The 15372-nt window shown below is 38.6% G+C and overlaps 1 protein-coding gene across 1 annotated transcript in view; it reads right to left on the reverse strand.

Annotated features, from left to right (window-relative positions):
• Positions 1–426: 426 nt before the first annotated feature.
• Positions 427–15372, reverse strand: part of LOC140236048 (soluble guanylate cyclase gcy-31-like) — a 78353-nt gene continuing 63407 nt past the window's right edge. The window contains exons 4-11 of the mRNA XM_072316023.1: positions 12788–12887; positions 10411–10540; positions 9767–9913; positions 7746–7892; positions 4966–5125; positions 3648–3853; positions 1968–2107; positions 427–937 (exon numbers count right to left, since the gene is read on the reverse strand). Of these exons, the coding sequence (XP_072172124.1) occupies positions 427–937; positions 1968–2107; positions 3648–3853; positions 4966–5125; positions 7746–7892; positions 9767–9913; positions 10411–10540; positions 12788–12887 (1541 nt within the window). The remainder of the gene's footprint in view (positions 938–1967; positions 2108–3647; positions 3854–4965; positions 5126–7745; positions 7893–9766; positions 9914–10410; positions 10541–12787; positions 12888–15372) is intronic.

A 15372-nucleotide genomic window follows, 5' to 3' on the forward strand; every position in this document is an offset into this window, starting at 1 on the left:
GATAAAAATGTTTTAAATGATCTAATTATTTACATCACATGTGTCATACCAATGATTCTTTACCAAGGTTGCAAAAGTGCGTTGACATTTGTGCATTCTTTTGGCGACGTCCAGACCAATATTCGTCCACGCTCTCAAAATTTTTGAACACGTAACTCCTAAAAGCTCTATCAATATTGTCTATCGTACAGCGATTCGTGTCCTTTCCGAAGATTGGTCTTCGTCTTTCGTCATCATGGTCGCTTCAAATCGTATAAAATGTTCACAAGAACAAGTCAAAGTTTTTAGATTCACTATACATAGCACACACTGTAAAAATATGCCTAAGGGATTATCGAAGTCTCTCGTAGGATTGTTCAAACGTCGTTCATGCTGTCAAATTAGATTTCTCCAGGATGTTATCTGAACGCTTTTTAAAAGGCCTATTCACAGAATGGCGCACGCCGAGCTATGCGCGACATTGGCGTTTCCTTTGTTCACTTCCGAGAGGTTGCCGTCGACGTACGCGTTGTCCGACCCGTTACCTTGCTGATCCTTGGTGTCGCCACCGGCGTGCATATCAGGGATGTCCACGGGCGCCCCCGATACGTCAAACGAACTAACAGTCTGCACTTCGCGGTTGATCCGATGGACATCGCGCCTGCAAGTGCACGCGTAACCAACGTCATTGCCGGACTTCGACGTCGCTGGTGTGACGGGGATGTAGCCCGAGTACTTGCCGTCGCTTCTCGAGTGGGCACTCCCGTTTCCGTTGGCTCCAATTGACTTCAGCGTCTCCGTAGAGGAGAAGCTGTGCTTTTCGCCGTTGTCGGGAACTTGAATCAAGTTACCTGATGGCCTCGGAGTGGTCGCTCGGTCGTCATCGTTGAGAACCGGCGAGTACTGGCGATTGCTTTGGGCATCATCGGCGATACCGAGTCGTGACCCGGCGATGCTCCTGAAATCAAAGCGATAATACATTTAGGATATGATGATGTAACTGTAAGAATAATCATAAATAATGAAAATGACATCAAGAATGAAGCAATGAAAATGATTGCAAGAATGACAATACTACCAACATGGGTAATGGTAATAATAACAGACCTTACGATGAAAATACTGCAGGTACTGATAATAAGATCTGTTCTACACTTTTTGGGTACTATCATAGTGCATTTACATAACGTCGTGGTGCTCGAGACGCTTAACATATGCATGCCCGAGTCATTGGAACTAAGATCTATACTTTCAGTGGACGATCACTTTCTGTGAAGCATTCCAGCCAGGCTTGTCACGGCTGATAATCATTATAACTATGATGATAACGGTTATGACATAATATTCACTACTACTACTACCACTACTACTACTACTACTACCACTACTACTAGTAATAATGATAATAATAATAATGATAATGACGATGAAACTATTGTACACATTTTATCACTACGATATCTGCTACAAATCCTGCTTTTACGTCTTTGCATTTGCATGTGTATGAATGAGTGTACTGGAATGATAATTTATTTCCTTTATAAAACGATGAAGCAGACCCAAATCAAACGATTGGCTAAGAGCGAACACATGATCAGGCATTTAATTTTGCCTATCTCGTAATTTTATTTACGACCGGTCAATAGTAAAGTATAATGACCGGTCAGTAGCTCATTTCCATTGCGATGCATGGTAAGCCTACGTGACCTGGCGAGATTTCATCCATTTATTTACTAGTGAATAGGGCTGCTGCTGAATTCTATCAAATAACAAGTTCCTGCTTCATCATTTCATAAAACAAATAATACACACAATTTTGTTTGGGCATTAGTATAATTACTCACACTCGGTACCTTCGAAATAATCATAACACCCTCGGCTATCGCCTCCTGCAAGTAAGATTGTTCCAGAGGCACCTTGAGTGGGTAGATTATTCTTACTAATGCCCTCAAAGTTGTGCATTCTAAAACCTGATTTCGGTGTCTCACCTTCTCAAGATGGGTGACGAATCGATGGAGGACTGTCTGGACCGTACCTTCTCCTCATCGTAGGCCAGGGACAGCGGGTTGTCCATTCCGTTCCCGTGAGTTTTCCCCAGTAACCAGTATGTCTTCATGGTTCCCTTACCCTAAAAAGAATGAGGGGAAAATGATAAAATGACGGAATTCATAGAACTTGCAGTTCAAACTAATGATTCTTGCGTAGAGTTGTTTTTATTGCAACTGACTGACAAATTCTACAAGCTTTGTCTTTCTAGTGGGTCCCTCCATTTTTCGAAGTTTGCGGCGAATTGTTATTATTTTCATCTTAATCACTTCAATTCTCATGACAACGTATTATTACTACAAGGTTCCACAATTATTCTATACTCTTCTCAGTTTACTCTGTCTTGTTTATGTAACCTTATTCTCTGTTACCTATGCTCTTTTCGAAAAATGAAATAAAATTTGAAATGGATTGAATTGAATATCCACTAGACTACCGAGAGCTTCCGTCCGATTGCTAGTATACATGGTTCTGATCCCTTATAGCAACGGGTACTGCGTTGATATGTTCAAAGTAATAATTTTCGTTCGAGCGATTTTTATTGCAACTGAGTGACAAATCACTGAATAATTGGTATCCATGTACATAAAGGAAGGACAGTTTGTCAATGATAATGATGATAATAACAACTAATTGCAAATTCATAATGCGCAGTTTCTATGGGAATACACTCAAATGCTTATACAAATTGATGAAATTCTTGCGTCGAGTTGTCCGGTGATCAAGAGTTCGTTTATGTATGCATGTATGTATGTATGTATGTATTTGGTAGGTCGAGTATGTGTGCCGATGCTTTTTTATCATGGCTACTACTCAAACACTGATTAATTTGGTGCTTATTTACGTCAACGAAGGGCAATTTGTCAATCAGTTGCAAAATTCAAGTGCGTTAAGCAATGTAATCCAATATAAATCCAATGCAAGGCATGCCATGGAAAGTTTTCTCTATTTTCATGTACAGATGTCAGTAACTGGTCCGTACGTTGCTTCACCCAGCCGTTACCTGGCAACAGGGTGAATGCACCTGCAATAGTGTTGTATTTGTACAGTGTATTATTGTAAAGTGAACGAGGAGTCTTTCTATTTCTCTCTCTCCTGTTCTTTCTCACCATCTTTCATTATCGCTGTCCCCTTCTTTTTTGTTTTTCTTTCTTAGCATCACCTGTATACATGACCGTGTATGTTTTGTTATGTAACTATTTTGTTGTGTAAAACTAGCTTGTTTTTGTTGTAGTTAAGTAAGCCGATAGTTGGTTGAAACTGTTTATTTATTTGTGCATGAGGCCCCAATATTAAGCTCGGCTTACTGGGGATCCTCCTGTGTGGTACCTTGACTTTTTTTTAAATTATTATCATTATGTCTCCGTTCTTTGTCACAATGATTTGCTTACCTGTCATGTGCAAAATCAGCCATGAATTATTATGAACCATCTGTTTATTTCTGAAAGTGATCAGAGTTGATTATATTGTACCATATACAGAAACAATAAAATGAAAATGAAATGAAATAAAGGAGAGACAAGCAGCTGATCACTGTCGTGTAAGAACTCGCTGTGATCTTTTACGCGTTTTTACATAGATTCGAGGAAGACTTTGACAAAGCGTTGGACTTTTTTTTTTACCTTGACGTTGGTGGTCCCTCGCTCGGTGATTACGTAATGGCCGGGCCACTGGGCGAGGTTGTCGAAAGTGGTCTCGCTCATGTGAATCTTCATCGCTTCGCCCGTCGACTCCATGCGCGAGGCCGTGTTCACCGTGTCGCCGAAGAGGCAGTAGCGGGGCATCTTCAGGCCGACCACGCCTGCAACCACCATGCCGCTATGGACCCCTGAGCGTTTGGAGTAAGCATACAGGAAGATCGGCTGAGAATCATGAGTATTAATCAAATCGTGTACTGCACTTCAATTAGAAGACGTCGTCTAAATCTGTGTTGGCCCAATTTCGAGCAAAAAAGAATACAAAGTTTCTAACTCTGTTTTAACAAACACTGATTTCAATAAATTGGACGAAGGAACTTTCAAATATCATCCTGCCACCTTATAGGGACATAGGTATGATAGGTCTGTTCACTTACGACACCTGTAATTTGCTGAAGCACTTCATGGTCATAATATTTACGATAAGTTTCCACATTGTCATTATTTACGCAATATCAGCAATAGGGCTTACTTGTAGAACTAAGTATTATTTGTGATATCTCCTCTGTTAAATAAATGACATAACGCACAAAGCCTACGGATTGTACACGGACTCGGGTAATGTTTTTGTTTAGTGTGGTGACGTGTGGTGTGGTATATCGTGTCTTATGGCATGGTATGATATGGTGTAATGTGATATGATAATAATGGTGTGGTATGGTATGAAATGGTATGGTATGGTATGATGTGATCTTGTGTGGTATGATTTGTTATCGGATATTGTAACAGTATACCGTATGATATGCTATATAAACAATAAAAACATGATTCATTTCTTGACCAAAGAATGTGCGCCAGCATGTCCACACCCAGATAAATGACGCAAAAATCACAAGATTGTCTCCCTAACAAAGAACTATTCAAGTAAAGGTAACAGGTGTGTTTTTCGTTTTTGATTTTGTTTTTTCCGTGCTATAAATGTCGCCATTGGACATTTCAAACTGAATACCGAAACAACATTTGTAATCGGAGTTCAGTGATCTTGTGCTGTTTTATCTTCACATTGCCAAAGTCAAATGCAAAGCTTGGCTTAAAGAGGAGCCTCAACAAATACACATCGGTATTATTTGATTACAAAAATCGATTTTTTTTTCTTTTTTTTTTTAAGTCATATAATATTTTGAAAAGACGCAAAATTTCGTGTTTTTATGTTCGTATGAATCTTATAAAAAAAAATCAAAAAGAAAACGCCTGAACGACAAAAAGAGAGAAAAAATAGGAAGGAGAGCACTTAAACACGAACCGATTCGGATCTTCATGTTGTCGACGTTGCTCGATGGGTCTTTGACATCGGCGATGGCGCATATCATGGCGAGCCCCATCTCGACGATGCGCACGGCGTGGTACTTCGTCGCCGTCGGTGCACCGGACACCACCATGTAAGCGTCACCAATAGTCTCGACCTGTCAATGAGAACAATGATTGTTTGAGGGTTGTTTGCTTGTTATTGTTTTCCTTCTGAGCAGATGGTTGGATAGCTCATATTCAGCTGCACGAGCTGGTCTTCCATCATGTCCATGGGGTCCAGCTGGATGTGAGGGCGGGACCACTCTAAGTACCTCGCAAAATCTTAGAAGATGAATCTTCCTCTCAAACAATACTATACCATCCCTTTAACTCTTGGTACCTTCCTCTCTTAATGGAAACTCTCCAACAATTTGTGATTTCAGAATGATCAAACGATATTGATAAGAAATAATATGAACAAATAACAAATAATATTCATTTTCCATCATTTTGCTTTGTTTTGGTTATTAAAAAGCACACATTTTCCAAGAATGTTATGGGACAATATCCCGAATTAGCCAAGTGCTCTTTCAATGTTGAAGATTTTGTTGTTGTTGTTGTTGCTGTTGTTGCTGTTGTTGTTATTATTACTATTTTTTTGTTTAATTATTTTGCGGCAACTTCCCCTTTGAAGGGATGGTATAGTTTTGTTTAGATGGGGGTTGAGGTTTTAGGTGTTTGCGAGATAATTAGAAACCATGTAGTTGAAATATTGAGGGGCATGCGATTCTAAGAGGAATTAGAAGTTTATTTGATGAAAATGGGTTTTGAAATGGCTGAGATATCCAAAAAGAAAGTAAAACAAAAATGTCGTAATAAAAGGTGGGACCCACCTTTTATTATAGGACCACTTTGTTTTGTATAATATCTCAGCCACTGAAAACCGATTTTCGTCAAATACACTTATAATTCCCCTTAGAATCGCAAGCTCTTTAAAATGTCATACACGTGGTTTCTAATTATCTCGCAAAAAGGTAAAACCTGAATCCTCATCTCAACCAAAACGGTATCATCCCTTTAATACCGATGATACGCCTACGATACACATATCTGACCTTTTCATTATATCTTTCTCAGTGCTATTACTCCTTTGCGCAAATGCACATCAAGGAATGACTCATCTTCGTGAAGACCCATAAAATCTGAGCGAGTACAAACAAACTGCCAATAATCTCTGCGTTGAGTATAGAGCCGATGACTTTTGACATCAAAAGACAATTAAAATACCGACAGTTGTCATCTCATTCCCCTCAGCTACTCTGCTGTGACCTCTTTTTTTTTTTAATAACCCCCCCCCCCCCCCCATTCCTATACCCCTTTACAAATCATCTCTGACAAGAACAAGTATTTGCCGTGGCATTTGCAAAGGCTGTTGCGTACGCAACGACACGTTTAACGGGAGTAAATGTCAAGGTACATTACTTTCATATTGTGCGTTACAATGGCATTTTGTCTTCCCTCTGTTTTCTCTGCTGCCCCCCCCCCCCCTTCAATATATTTCTCTCTCTGTCTCTGTTAAATGCCTGTAAATGACTAAACTTGAACATACAAATTCTCTTCTTGGTGTCTCTCTCTCTTTCTCTCTATGTATATGTCAAGTCTGAGGAGGGTGGCTGAAAGAAGAATGCTTCTCCACGCGGTAAAGAAACATGACAGTATAAACACAGCGGGCGGCACATACATACGTGCTGCATCAGCATTACTTTTTTATGACTCGTTGTTATGGAAACAACATAGTAAGCGAGAGCTAGAGAAACAAAGTATGACGTCGTAGCCGAAAACTCTCGTGACGTGTAATATGTTTTTTTTTTTTTTTTTTTTTTTTTTTTTTTTACGGGCGGATAATACTTAAAGGACAAGTCCACCTTCATAGACATGTGGATTGAGTGAATGCAGCCATATAAGTAGAACACATCAGTGAAAGTTTGGGGAAAATTGGACAATCCCTTCAAAAATTATAAATTTTTAAAGTATCTGCGCAGTCACTGCTGGATGAGAAGACTAATACAGTGTATGATGTCACAGGAATAGAACGATATATGGAAAATATAAAGAAACATCTATTTTTTTTAACTTGTCACTGACGTTTGTTAAGGGTAATATTATTCCTCGAGCCTATTCTGAAAGAGGCAAATCAAGTATTCTTTCTATTATGCGAGAAAAGTGAAAATATGTTGAATTTTCCGTTTATAAGTCCCGTTATAACGGGAGCACTATAACGGGAGCACTGTACTTCGACTGTCCCGAAGTTCTCTCCCCCACCTCTCTCTCTATCCTTCTCTTTCTTTCTCTATTTCTTTCTTTCTTTCTTTGTTTCTCCCGCTCTCTCTCTCTTTCTCTCTTCCTGTTTCACATGTAGGCCTACCTGTTTACAGTCATTCTAATCGCTGTTGCAACTGCGTTATCAAAGGAAATTGCAAAAAACAACAACAACAAACAAACAAACATATTTTGTATGCTGCCTGATTTCTTTAATAGTGTCCTATCATGTGCACATGCCCATCGTATATCAGTCTGTAAAGGAATAGTGCCTTGTTGCAAATAGTTCTGAATTTTACTAATCTTATTTGTTACATTTTAATATCTCTCTCTTGATGTATAAAGTCATCTAACTGAACTCGTGAGAGGTAGCTTTGATAAGAAGTAAATAAATAAATAACAAAAAAAAATGTTACACACTACATCAGCTGGATTACACCACTTGGACAAACTATTGAAAAGTGACCTGCTCCCCACCTTGTAGACGTCGAAGGTTTCGCTGAGGTTGTCGTACTTGGTGTACATGCCGTTTAGCATGGAGACCACAGCCATGGGGGTGATCTGCGAACAGATGTTGGTGAAGCCCACGATGTCACTGAAGAGGATGGTCACTGCGGAGAACACCTGGGGGCGTCGTTGCGAAAATGGAAATAAATGCATTCAATGAATGGAAAGGTAAATCAATCAATCAATCACTCACTCATTCACTTACTCAATCAATCAATCAATTCGTTGGTTTATTAATTAATAAAAATAATTTATGAGTAGATAGAGGTAAAGTTATTAATAACTGATTGATTGATTTATACATACACGAATGAATGAATAAGCAAATAGGTATTGATAAGAATAACTTTCGTACTGACGATGATGATAAAACAATGGTAATAACAATGAAAAGAGAACAATATTCTAAGTTAAACTGCTCTTAGAATTTTCTTCTTCTTCTTCTTCTATTTTTTTTCTTTTTGTTGTGTCGCGTAATAACGGCAGAGTGATTTATCCAGTAAGCAAACAAAATCATACCAGAACTCGTGACAAAAATAGTAATATGCCCAGAATGGAAACTAAAGCCTGGAAATGATCATCTAGCCCATAATGGGGAATCTATGAAGAGTATTGTCTACATAAATTATTAAGCAGATGCCCTGAATTCAAAACTGAGCTCTACTTTCAGGTGATGGTGGAAACATATGAACAGAATGATCTCAATCCGGTTTGATACATAATGTCTCATAATGCAGTACAACCAATGAAAGTTTAACCACTTTAAAGATGAAGCGATGAATCATACCTGAATTTATCATGAAACTACGACGTCTGAATGTTGTTATTTGATTCAGACCTTAAACTCAATAATTTTGTGCTCGTGGTGACTGTATCGTGACATTACCGGTCATCAATATAAATATCAATGTCCGTTCTACTGCTAGCTATTCTGGCGAGAGCGCCATCAACGTTACAAGTCAGGAAGAAGATTACGGGTCTGTCAAGAGCCATTTTAATCATTACTGATTGCTAACGAGGGTGTTTGTGGGTAGGGATTACACGAGTAGAAAATCTCGATAACGACATCGTTATCAAGATGAATGCCTCTTGACAAGACATTTGCTTCGCTCGTATTTCACCCTCACCCGACAAGCGAACCCATAAAATGATCGTGAGGTAACGTCATGCCCTATACCCGGGTGACCTCCGCACGATGGCCAGTAAGGTGGACAGTTTCGGGAGGCGAAAATGAATTACTGCCATGGCTGGACTAGTATAAGCGTAATGTAGCCTCCACAAGTTAATTGCAACAGTTTCTGTACGCGTAATATATTATTCAGCCCATATTTCACTGACTGGCTATAGTGAACAGGAGCCAGCCAATCGTCTGAAAGACTGGATCGCCTCAAAATAGGTTTACGAGGGCATAATAGGTTGACGAGAAGAACCTTAATTGGGAACCAGCAAATTTGGAACCCGCTTCATGACACAGTCCTCTTCTTAATTGACTTATGACGAAATATGATCAAGGGTTAATCGATTCTAGGTAGAGGGGAAATTGGCAATAATCTCTTTCTTGCTTACTAAAAAGACAACAACAAAAAAGAGAGCAACAATAATGTCCTCCTTACGGTTTTACATGCCTCGATCCTGATCAACAAAGCATATTCCTCAGAATAAAACAATAAAACAATAAACAAATAAACGCACAAAACACTCACAAAAGACACCACGGCATCTAAACATCAGAAAAATGAACAAGCAGCACACTTAATTGTCAAATTTCAACAGCAGTCGAGGCATTGAATGAATGCGTCGATCTTCGTGCTATGAGGTCGCAAGTTTGTCCCATTTGCCTGTGACCTTGTTATAAGCATGGACCTTACCAGAAGGTCCATGTTATAAGCATGCTATGTCATAATCAGATTCTAAAGTGAAACCGTTTCATAAGGATTAAATATCCATGAGTTTCCAACATTATGAGGTGGACTTTTGCATATAGGCCTTACCTCGCAGGTGTTGGTAGCCGGCTCGCCGCGCCGGAGTTTCTCGGCGACCTGGCGGGGAATCATTTGGTAGAGCAGTGAGTCCGTTCGTTTCATCTCCTGATCCAGCTTCATCATGCTCTCCTCCAGCTGAGCGCTCTTCCTCTGCTCCTGTTGCCATAGAAACGGAAGAAGATTGGGTCGTTGAAGTGCACATGCTCTCCATTTTCTATCATTTTTGGTCGGTTGAACCAGGGAGGGCTGAACGGAACTCGCATCAAATCACGTCCATTAAAGATAAAGTACACACGATCTTACACAAAAGAAGATATGAGTTCTATCTGACCAGATTTCACAAAGAAAACGCATCATGAGTTCGTCGTGCATATGAACTGCCAATGAAATTTCCAAAAATTGTCCATAAATTCACCATGTGCTCAAAATGCAAAATCATATTTTACAAATAGAATTATCCTCTACGAGTAAACGCTATTGTACAAAAGTGAACAGTATAATGTTAACAAACTACACGAACGGGATTCAACACAGGGAGCATTGAAGAAGGGGAAGAAATACACCAATAAAACTCTGAGATGAATAGGAAAAAAACAACAACAAAGATGAGGGAGAGGGGAAAGGGAGAAAGTGAGAGAAGCTGAAAGGCTTACTTGGTCCAGGGCTAGCTTGAGCTCCGCAGACTGCTGGGTACCGGCCAGGACCAGGTCTCGACTCGAGTCGTGCATACTGAGATCGTTGATGTACAGCCCCGAGTGGAACATGACCTTGAGATCGGGTAACCTGAATTGGACATATAGGACCAGATTAAGACCAACTGAACCAATCCTATGGTAAATTCAAGAACGGAGGACTAATCCCATTTTTCTAAAACATCGTAGGCCTGTATTGATATTCATTTGTCTCTGTTCCCGCTTTATACAATTAACTACAGAGATAAAATTCCCAGTTGTTCTGTATTTTGTCGTTGTTTGGCTGCAGGGATAGCAAACGGGTGTAGGGATACAACGAAGGGTGTCAGACGCTTCCAATGATGTCGTAAAATCTTGAATAATTATCAAAATAAATAACACCCAGAATTTTACTTACAGAACGTAGAGGGAGGTAAGGATGGATTTAAGTTACAGCCTACATCTTCAACAGAGCAAGTGGCAAGATATAAGTCGGTGTTGAAATCACCGTCAATCATCGTAGAACTTGCGCTCAGTCACAATGCACTGAGCAATCGCCATATCTTATGAAAGGTTACTAAGCTGGAGTGTGTTATACAGTCCACACTTCTCATTTATGTCAACATAATTATTTTCTTGAAGATATTATTGTACTTCGTTCAAAGAGACATTCAAGGCGATATATGTGATTTTATTTTATATAGTACGTAAATTGAAAGTGATATTTATATATTTGTGGAATTTATTGTGGTCCTTGAGCAGATAAACCAATACTCTGAAAAAAAAAAACATATTACACTGAGCGAGGATGATGACATAGGCGACCAATGATGTAGCAATATAATTCCATTATACTATCACTTGCTTAACAAGTTCACCTGTGCAGAATTCATGCATGTTTTCTTTTTTGTTCTGCTTCCTTGAGCCCCCACTCCTGCATGCCTATGGTGAGGATAACCATGTCATTATCCTTGTTTACTGTGATTTGTTATGACTTTTGAAAATATTCTTATTCCTTATCCCAGTCACTATATTCTGAAACTCTCTGTACCCAGTATAATCAATTTATAGATGTTCAGATGCAAAAATCTGAAAATCATGCGTAGTCTCCTTTAAATGTCAACTGTATCAAGTGTTGTCTTGTAGCTGTCCGCACGGTCTTACCCTCCGGGTCTGTCATTTTATTCTTGTTCAGTAGCTCTCAATTGCGTAGCCACTTACCTTTCTATGAGTGACAGATTGTATATACGCATTTTTTTTTTTTTTTTTTGGGGGGGGGGGAGCCCGTGACGTCACTCCCTCAATTAAATTCATACTTTTTTTTTATGATGCCAGCTCACATCACAGTTTTGTAATTCGTGGAATCAGGCCATGCGAAGATCCCACAAAGAATCATAATGTGAAATTTCAAGCATATTCTTTGCATCGTAATGTTCATAAAGAGAGATATCAGCTTAGTGCTTTCATTTATGAAAAATAATGAAATAAAACTTTAAAATGTATTGAATGGACATGAATGGCGTTGAATTGAAGTGGATTAAAGGGATGGTATAGTTCTGGTTGAGACCTGGCTTCAGGTACCTTTCATGAAATATAAAAGAGCATGTAATTCTAAAAGGAATTCAACGTAATGGTTTTGAAATGGCTGAGATATCCAAAACAAGTTATACTAATAAAAGGTGGAGCCCGCCTTAGTAGAATTTCTTTGCTTTACTCTGTTTTTGGATCTATCAGCCATTTCAAATCCGATTTACATCCAATAAACTCTGAATGCCTCTTAGAATGGTATGCTCTGTAACATTTCATAAGTGGTTTCTTAGCATCTCATCCCCACCAATACTTCACAATCCCTTTAACGTGAATTGAATCAAAATGAGTATAATTGTACTTTCGTGCTCTGCCCTAAAGATTCTGATGGGAATTATATACAATGAAATTTAAGCTGCATTGAATTGAATAGAATTGCATCAACTTGAATTGAATCGAACTGGCTTATATTGCTATATAGTTACTATAAGTCCATCAGTAAAATCAAAGTGAAACAACCATAGGTTAGAATATATCAGTAAAGCCGATCTGAAAGAAGGCTTTGATGCCTACTTTTCTACAAGCTTTGTTTTTTTTCAGTGGGTCCCTCCATTTTCCGATGTTTTGCGTATTGTTATATCGTCTTTATTACTTCAGTCAGTCGGTTTTCATGACCACGTATTTCTTACTCCAAGGTCCCACAACTATATTTTTCACAATTTACTTTGTTTTGATTATGCAACCTTATTCTCTGTTAACAAAGAAAGTGATATGATTATGTTCTTTTTGAAAAGTGAAATAAAATTCGAATTGAATTGAATTGAATACTTACATGGGTGTCGCGAGGAATATGTAAGCGTGCCATTCGGGAACGGATAACATCTGGCCCTTGAGTCGTATCTGTCTTGGGTGGAACACCTCTTCTAAAATCTCTATATACAAGAATGCCAAGGAAATCGAACATTTTTCAACTCCTCACAAGTTTAATGAATGGCCCACGCCATAGCTTGAAGGAAAAGTCCTTAATGCGCCAACTTTACACTCGATCTGACCAACTTTCTTCAATATTTTTTTTTTCTTTCAAAAATATCGGAAACTTTGTCTTAACAAGGACATTTTTCTTATCATCTCTAAACTAAGGTTTAGTAAGTGTTCTTTTTTCACGCTTCTAAATGTCTCATAGTAAATATAAGTCACGTCTATTTTGCATAACTCTTAAATGTCTCTCAGATTTTTCTTAAATGTTTCAAGATCACTTGCTATAGAAATGGAATAGTGCCCGTTGATAGGTTTCTCGTATCATACATTCTAATTCTACATTCAACTGAAATGTTTCCGAATTAGTTTAACAACTTTAAGAAACTTGCTACTTGCATTTCACGTTTGTATGCCATCAGCAAAGAAAATACTTTGAAGTCAAAATATGTAAAGTTTTCTGCATTGAAACTTCAACCAAACAGCTCTTTCCATTTTCACACTGTTACCCACCTATACTTTAGATGAAGCTGTTCATCTTAATGTACTACTAAGCTCCCTATGGGAAGTGAACAGAATCATGTATAACTTTCAACAACTGCAGAAAACAGCGGATATAAAAGAACTATGAGATCAAGAGCAATATATTAATTTGGTGCGGTAAGAATGGCGTGAGCTGCCGAGAAAGGAAGCGTTAGAAAGCTGCGCACAGACCACGGAGTCACGTGATTGAGAAGAAATTTTTAAAAACACGTAGGTGACAAGTGTATATCGATTTATGGAGAGCAAAAGTGCCTTCGGCGCTTTACTTCGTAACCACGTATAATAGGCTCATTTTGCCGCGTGACACAACTTTCCCTTAACTGGCATTCAAAATCGGAACGTTTGATTATAAACCCATCCCTCAGCATTTCCTTTCGTTTCTACAGTGCTCTCCTAAATCTGTTTAGATCACGTGATCCATGGTGAGAGATTGGGGAAAAAACTGGGATGTCGATCAGGTGACTCAATGGTTTGTAAGATGAAGCGTGCGTTTTGCGCGGTAATTGTGAAAAATGTACAATGATCTACGTTAATGAATGGTTGCGGCGCTTTCGGCAGGGTAAATGGGCGGATGAAGCATAGGCGGCTGTCTCGAAGCTAGAGTGAAGAATGAAAATGTAAGAATATATATATAAAAAAAGAGAGAGATGAACTAGAGAGGACAGCTGGGTGTGATTGAAGCCTTCAAGTGAATGGCATGACGGATGTTTAGAAAACGGAGAAATGTGATTGGAAGCAAAGGGGACACTCTCGTATCGTAAACACTAAATCCAAAAAAGACAGGCATGCAAGGTTGTGAAGTTTGAAAAGAAATAGAAAGTGACGCGTTTTACGCGTCAAATGGGGACGCACCGCGTCCTAACATGTATAGCATCCTGATATCTCCTCAATCCGGGCGGTAAACTTTCCACCCCATGACAACTTCATCTGGTGACAATATAATTCATAAAACGAAAGATAATGAAACAATAAAGACACTTTCTGTGTGCGGGTTTCCCCCATAATGGTGATGATGATGATAATGATGATGATAATGACTAATTTTATCAGAAAACTGATGATGACAACTGATGATGACGCTTATAACGTAAAAGTGAAAACAACAATTACAATGACTCTCTCTTTATACAATGGTTCATGCCAACAAAAAAAAAAAAGGTAAAAGCAGAAGTGAAAACAAGAAGAAAGCAGAAAGCAGCAAAAAGAAAAAAAAAGCGAAAACGGCCTTAAAAATCACAATTTTGGTACGCGGAGCAACTAAACAATTAAATCATTTGATTGCTACAAAGTAGTGAACATAAGACTATCAAAAATCCTCAGAGATTCGATCAATCCTTGCCCTTATGATTCGCTTAAAAATTTACATAGTTAGCGGTTACAAAAACAGTTGATATACTGTTACGCATTTTTACTCCTACTATCACACCACGGAAAATAGGAAACATAACATATGAAATATGATTAAGTGTCATAATCGATATCGAAACATCAGAGCATATGTTTTAAGACGTCATACGTACATACGTACAAAACTGATCCATTTGCTAACTTAGCTGCAATCATGAGTTAAGTAACGCAGCATCAAATGTTCCAGCTTCTTTGCCCGAAAAACAACATAATACAGTACATTATTCCTTTCTTCGTACAAAAACTGCCTCTGCTTATAAAATACATTCGTAGTTCGGAAATATTGGATTCGTCTTGAGCTAAGCTCATTCTGAGAATACTTCTGCTCAATAAATATGAAGATGGTAAACGCAAAACATTAAACATTGCTCATTTTTCCACCAGTAACATGTTTGCACGCTGCAATGTATTCTTACATTGCAAGGATTGTAGGCACATACATTTTGTACAGTAGGTTGTCAAATTGGTCGTCAAACTGCATTTTGATTAATA

Source organism: Diadema setosum, chromosome 12 (genome assembly GCF_964275005.1).
Source record: "Diadema setosum chromosome 12, eeDiaSeto1, whole genome shotgun sequence".
NCBI classification, from domain to species: domain Eukaryota; kingdom Metazoa; phylum Echinodermata; class Echinoidea; order Diadematoida; family Diadematidae; genus Diadema; species Diadema setosum.